At 42.8% G+C, this 6,776-nt stretch overlaps 1 protein-coding gene across 1 annotated transcript; it reads right to left on the reverse strand.

The window, feature by feature from the left end:
• Positions 1-426: 426 nt before the first annotated feature.
• Positions 427-3,588, reverse strand: sowahab (sosondowah ankyrin repeat domain family member Ab). Its single transcript, XM_072590541.1, has one exon. It carries the CDS (start codon positions 3,291-3,293, stop codon positions 1,509-1,511), a length of 1,785 nt encoding a protein of 594 aa, XP_072446642.1. The 5' UTR covers positions 3,294-3,588; the 3' UTR covers positions 427-1,508.
• Between the last annotated feature and the right edge of the window lie 3,188 nt (positions 3,589-6,776).

Here is a 6,776-nt window from a genome sequence, read left to right on the forward strand (position 1 = left end):
GGCCACAGGAATACAAGATGGAACCCTCAGAATTTTCTTTTGTTTTTAGTTATATAAGTGCAAGCTTCAGCCCACATCAACAGAAGAGAAATATCTCCCCATTACATCTGGACATTAAAAATACTGATTTAATGACCTCATATTTTTACAATTTCACTAAGTCTTCCCTTTGCTTTGTTACCATTGCTGTTCTGTGTCTCAGCTTTATATGCTTTCCCGAAGTGAAATAAAAGCAAAAACCAAAACAACTGCAAATGCTGGAAATCAAACAAAAATCAAATTGGTTGTAATTTTTCGTTAAAAACCTATCAAAGTATATTAGTCACATTCTAATCAAATAATGTTCAACAACAAAAGAAAAGATATTCAATATATACTGTGAAGATGTCTCTCCACTGCTCTGTTCAACACATGGAATCCATATGGTTAAAAACAAATAAACTTTATTTGAACAAAGCTTCTGAAATCTGTCCTTTAGTTTTTCATCAACTTCTAGAAATATTACAAATGACAAGGGAGCAGGACATATTCGAATTAGTAATGAGGAACAAACAATCATGAAAAAAAATCTGACAGATAAGGAAGAATCTTCAAATCACGATAATGAAATGATTGAGTTTGATACCAGGTTTGAGTGTATTAAGATACAGTCACAAACCAATGTTTTAAAATGTCGAGAAAGCAAGCTTTGACAGCATGAGAAAATGGGGCAGTAGAATGGGGCTGAAGTCCTTAAAATGTAGGCGGCTTCAAATCCTGCATGCCCTTCAAGGTGGAGAAAATGCTGTAGATTGCAGTGTCTTAGGTTGGGGAGAGTGTGAACAGGGGAGCAGACTGACCTGTGGTCACTGCTTTGGCCATAAATAATGGGTACATTGCAAGAACATAATCAAGTAAATATTCTACATGCCTGACCACAATGCTGCTTTTACATGCCAATGCAAATGTTTTTTGGGGCAGTCATTATGTGGCTAAATATTCAAGTTTTAACAAGAAAAAAAAATCCCCAAAAGGAATAGCAGGATCACTCTGGAGCAGGATCACTCTGGGTTGTAACCAATTTGTGGCCTATAATCAGTTCACAACATTAACTCAAACCAGTGTTCTATGACAGCTAATGACAGACACAGCCTGCCCACCAGAAAAACTGTGAACATAATGAGAAGTGAGCCAAGGCAAAAGCAGCACCCACCTGACTGAAAACAGCAGGGCTAAATTGTAACTTCTCTGCAATAAAAAAATTCTGACCTATGATCCACATGTATGGTATATGGGGTACACAAGCAACTGAGAATAAAACAAATCTTCTAGAAATGAAACACGTTTAACATGAGATGCTGCCATGCATAAACACCAGCACAATAATAATTTTTAAATCCTAGTTAGTTCAAAAGATTACATTTTGGCCCACAAAATCACCCAACAATCACCTAATACATTAACATAGCAACAGAAGAAGTAGTTTTCCACCGATCAATTATGATCCTTTTAAAAATTATGGAAAGAGGTTAGTAAAACACTTCAGTCACAGGTCGACGTTTCAGAACGATCTCTTTTTCTTCTTCCTCTTCATTCAGTGATGCAAAGTTCACGCGCATTTTAACTCTTTTCTTGTGCCCAGTTGGAGCGGTAAAGAACTTGCCGAGATTAGGCGGCTTTTTCAGTGATTTGGAAAACTCCTGGAAGCTTATATCATCAGCTAAAGCACCCAGCAGTGTGTTAGTGCTGCTCAGAATGGAAGATGCCACCTTTGACCCCCTTTTCAGGGGGATAGATTCACTGATGAATGTCTCTGGGTCCCCTAACAGTCGTTTCACTTTGATGGAATTGTTCTTATTTAAGTAATGGTATGGCCTCTTGCCACTATAGTCCCTTAGAGTTGTTTTTGCGCCATAGTTTTGAACTAAATCAACAATGATATTCTCCTTGTCATGTATAGCAGCTATGTGTAAGGGAGTGTAACCACCATATGCTTTGGAGTTGACATCCATTTTGATGCCATTTTGTTCAGCTGTATCAATGATCCAACACATCATTTCACTGTTGCCAGACTTGGCGGCCCAGTGGACAGCTGTGAAGCCATACATGAAATCCTTCTTCTCAGCCAAATTGTTGTCTCTCAGCAGCAATCCCGATACCTGGGTCCATTGGCCCAAGGCTGTTTTCACAATCCACTCATGTTCGATGGGATCTAAGGGGACTTGATCAGAAAATCGTGCATCTTCGGGAAGCTTCAAAAGCCTGGAAGCTCTCTTCAAATTGGGTGAACGAGAGCCCATTTCTGTTGGCTGATTCTGGTTCATTTTGGGTGCATCTTGCTCACCTGAAACTACCTGGCAGCTATTCTTGATTGGAACAGTATCTTCTGACTCCTCCTTATCTTGTTGGCGGCTGTGGCAATGATCATATCTGGTGGAGTCTGGAGGAAGGCGAAGTGGGTGCATATATGGTTTCGGTTTCTGAGCTGATGTTGCGTTTGGAGCTCCCTGAGGGTTAACATCATTGACCTTGGCTTCATAGCGTCCAACCTTCTGCTCAAAACTCAAAGTGCTATCTTCAGTGGGGGAGTGTGGAAGAGGGAGCAAGTGCTCAGGTTCTGGAGGAGGGTGAGGGGTGAGTGCAGTGTTAGCCTGATCTGCATTAGAGCTGGGGCATTCAGAGGTTGAAATAGCCTCCCCCGATAAGCTCTGTGCCAAAGGGCGACACTCAGAAACCAGGTGTTGACAATCCACGATGTGTTCGAGGCTATGACTCTTGGGGCGGTGCATGGCCCAGGATGCAGTCAAGCCCTGCCATTCCTCCATCAGTGGGTCAGGTTTGGGAGCCTGGGTGGGGGCCTCCCTTTGGTTTTCCAGATGAGCTGACAGGTTGCTCAGGGCTCGGAGCTGACTGGGTGTCAGTGCCGAAGGGGCTGAGTTCCTCCTAGCCCCCGGCCCCTGGGAGCCCCGCGCAACCCGGCCAGCTTCCACCAAGTCGCCCAAACTCTCCCCCTTGCCTGGTCCCTGGGCGAGGTGTCCTTGGCCCGGGCCGGGAGCCGAGCAGCGGGTCTGCTGGGCGGTGACCAGGGGCTGCCACTTCTTCTTCAACACCACGAACTTGACGCCTGCTTCTTCTCGCACCACCGCCACGTTATTGATGAGCTTTTTGAAGAGCTCCCGGGCTGCCCTCTTTCGCTCCGGATCGCTGTGCGCCAGCTCACTCCTGAAATTGTGCAGCAGCTCCGAGTTCCTGACTTTGCCTCCAGCTTGCACCAGAAAGTTGGTGACGACCTCCTGACTCAGGACCGGCTCCATTCTCGCTTCACCTGTCCGAGTGGAAGCTCCCAGCAGCCGGACCCTGCCCAACACACAGCTCACTCCCCCGGCATGAGACTGGCTTGAACCAACGTGGACTCCTTCCCCTTCCCACACCACTCCCCCTGAACCTCTCCTGCAGTACCTGTTCTTTCCGGAACACAACCTCGTCTGCTGAGAGGTGATCACATATTACGTTTGGTCAAAGGGGAACCTAAGGGAGGAGACTGCTGTGCAATAGGGCTCTGGGATTTGTAGTCCCAACACGTTTCGTAGGTGTGTTTTCAAAACAGATGGACTCAATCTCAAACGCTTTTGGCGCCACTTCCACCAATAATTAACAGGGAAAATCCAAATCGAGTGGTGATCCATAAGAGACTCATTTCAACTGATGAAGGAGTCTGAGTGGATGGGCTGATCTTTCCATTTGGGGAGGAGCTCTGGGGTAGGGATGACAAATGGAACATAAATCAAAGATAAAGGAAAGATTTCAAGGAGGGTTTAGGATGTGGCATTAGTTATTGAGGCTAGTAACACTGGATAATGAAATAAGGGAGAAGCGAATACAAGAACATGCTGAGGGTACCCAGGACTGAGGGGCCAGCAAGTCTCACCTGCTCCAAAGGTGCGTAAAAATATTTCTGAACGGTATAATTTGGAAAAATAAATTTAAAAACATGCTGAGGAGGGTCTTGTGGGTGCACTGGTACTGTCCCTGCCTCTGAGCCAGGAGGTCTGTGTTCAAGTTTTACCTGTTCCAGAAGTATGTAATAATACCTAAATGGTTGATTAGAAAATAGAATGATAAAGTGACACAGCTTAGTAACGTTCGAAGGGTAGAGAATAAATGCCAGCAGAGACTAAGTGGGCTGAATGGATTGGTTCTGTGCTCTAATTTATGTAAAGTGTGACCTGTGTGATTATAATGAAAATGTATCAAATATGACTAGGATTGAATATCCCAGGAGTAATTTTATTTTTTAGAAACTGAAATCTCAAATGCTTTAAGTGTGCGAATCAGTAAATGTTCAAATCAATAATACCTGGATCTGAAGTATGGTGACTGTGTCCAAAGTATTGTGCAGGAGAAACCAGGATGGTGAATTGTTGAGTTAAATTACTCAATGTACTTGTCCCCTAGTCATGTCTAAGGTATATCACTCTTTCCCACCATAACTCCCAGCCCATATCTTTTTAACTCTTATCCAATCTTTTTATTATCTTTCCAATGAGCAGCAGCATCAGCTTCACTGGCCAATCAAAATAATGCCCAGGATCTAGATTAGAGTAGTGCTGGAAAAGCACAGCAGGTCAGACAGCATCCGAGGAGCAGGAAAATCGACGTTTCGGGCAAACACCCTTCATCAGGAATGAATGTCCATCTCATCCAAAGCTCTACAATCTGTTTCTTATACCACACTAAAGCCTGCTTATTCATCACTTACATCCTTGTCAGTGTATATTGATGTTCTGAACCCCAACACAACAAATTCAGAATCTTCATGCTCTATTATAAATTAATCCAAGAATTTAGCTTTCTCTCAGTCTTTGAAATCTTTTTCATTACATTCAACTCAAATCTCAGTCCCAATTTTCAACTGGTGTTTGGAAGTCTTCCAAAGAATTGTTGAATAATAATTCCTTGAAGGAAACACTTCCTACCCATAGCTTTTCACAAACAAATAATTATTATCCACAGCGAGATATTGGTGTTGCTTCCTGTTACCCTTTTAACATTTTTGTTTATCTTCTTCAAACACAGTACTCATGCAGCTGTTTTCAAATTGCGAGTAATGATGCAATTTTCAGAAACATCTTCAAGGAGTAATTTCTTATTTGTATTCACATTGTAAATAATTCATGGATATATATCATTCATGTAAGTTTATTAGCACAGTCATTAGAAGTATGAAACAGAACAAATGTGTACGTATTTCTAATTTTACACAAAAAGACAAAGTATAGTATTAACCTCAGGGAAAGAAAAAGCATGCTGAGTTGGATGATCAGCCATGATCATATTGAATGGTAGAACAGACTTGAAGGGCCAAACAGCCTTCCCCTGTTCCCATTTTCTCAGTACCTGTGTTTCTGAAGATTTATCACATTTAACTCCAGAATTCCTACCAGTTTAGTAGATTCAATAAACCTTCCAACTCAGTAGTGCTACTTTGAGAATGGGTGCTTATATTTTTGTGGTATTTGCTCCTTAACCAAAATCTTATATTTGTTATAAAATCAGGATCACATTTAACAAATATGTTTATGATTTTTCTTACTAAAAATGAACAGGAGATCCTTGTAAGTGTATGTTGTATCAGTTGCTTTCTTAATAATTCACTATTAGATTGTGCACTATTAGATTCGAAAGAGCAAAGAAAACTCAGTTTCTTTTCTATTGCCAAGCATCTTATCAAATTCTTCTGCATTACCCTTTCTACGATCGCTTCCAACAACATGATCTTCTTTATCACTAAAGTTGAAGCCATCCATTTAGACCATCTCAAACCTCCCCCATGCTCCTATCTGACCTAGCCTTGAATTCACGTCTTTATCCAGTTTTACCCTGAGCTTCCCTCATGGCTCTTACAGTTCATCTTGTTCATGTCATTCACTTTTCTGCTCCTTTAATTGAATTCTGTGTGAACAACTGACCAGCAAAATTTCCTTTCTGGCCCAGTGTTGGCTGATGTTGTCAATGGTTATCATTTGTAAACTGTCTTTCCTATTGCTTTCAAAACTTACAACAAAATCCACATCCTAAAAACAGAACCATAAAAAAAAGCTCTATCCTTAAGATAGAGCTTGATTGGTGCAACCACACCGCCCCGTGGCCCAACATTTCAACTCTCCCTCCCACTCTGCCGAGGACATGGAGGTCCTGGGCCTCCTTCACCGCCGCTCCCTCACCACCAGAAGCCTGGAGGAAGAACGCCTCATCTTCCACCTCGGAACACTTCAACCCCAGGGCATCAATGTAGACTTCAACAGTTTTCTCATTTCCCCTTCCCCCACCTCACCCTAGTTCTAAACTTCCAGCTCAGTAACTGTCCCCAGGACTTGTCCGGACTTGTCCTATCTGCCTGTCTCCTTTTCCACCTATCCACTCCACCCTCTCCTCCTTGACCTATCACCTTCATCCCCTCCCCCACTCACCCATTGTACTCTATGCTACTTTCTCCTCACCCCCACCCTCCTCTAGCTTATCTCTCCACGCTTCAGGCTCACTGCCTTTATTCCTGATGAAGGGCTTTTGCCCGAAACGTCGATTTCGAAGCTCCTTGGCTGCTGCCTGAACTGCTGTGCTCTTCCAGCACCACTAATCCAGAATGATAGTAGCCATTACCTCTCTCAAGCCATTCCCTGCCTCTGGGTGGTAAAAATTCTTGGAAGAGCTGCAGTTTCCTCCAATTAAACACTAGAAAGGCCACAACAAATTGTGATTCTTCTCTACTCTTTTTTTCATATCTTTGCCATCAATTT

Source organism: Chiloscyllium punctatum, chromosome 20 (genome assembly GCF_047496795.1).
Source record: "Chiloscyllium punctatum isolate Juve2018m chromosome 20, sChiPun1.3, whole genome shotgun sequence".
Lineage (NCBI taxonomy): Eukaryota > Metazoa > Chordata > Chondrichthyes > Orectolobiformes > Hemiscylliidae > Chiloscyllium > Chiloscyllium punctatum.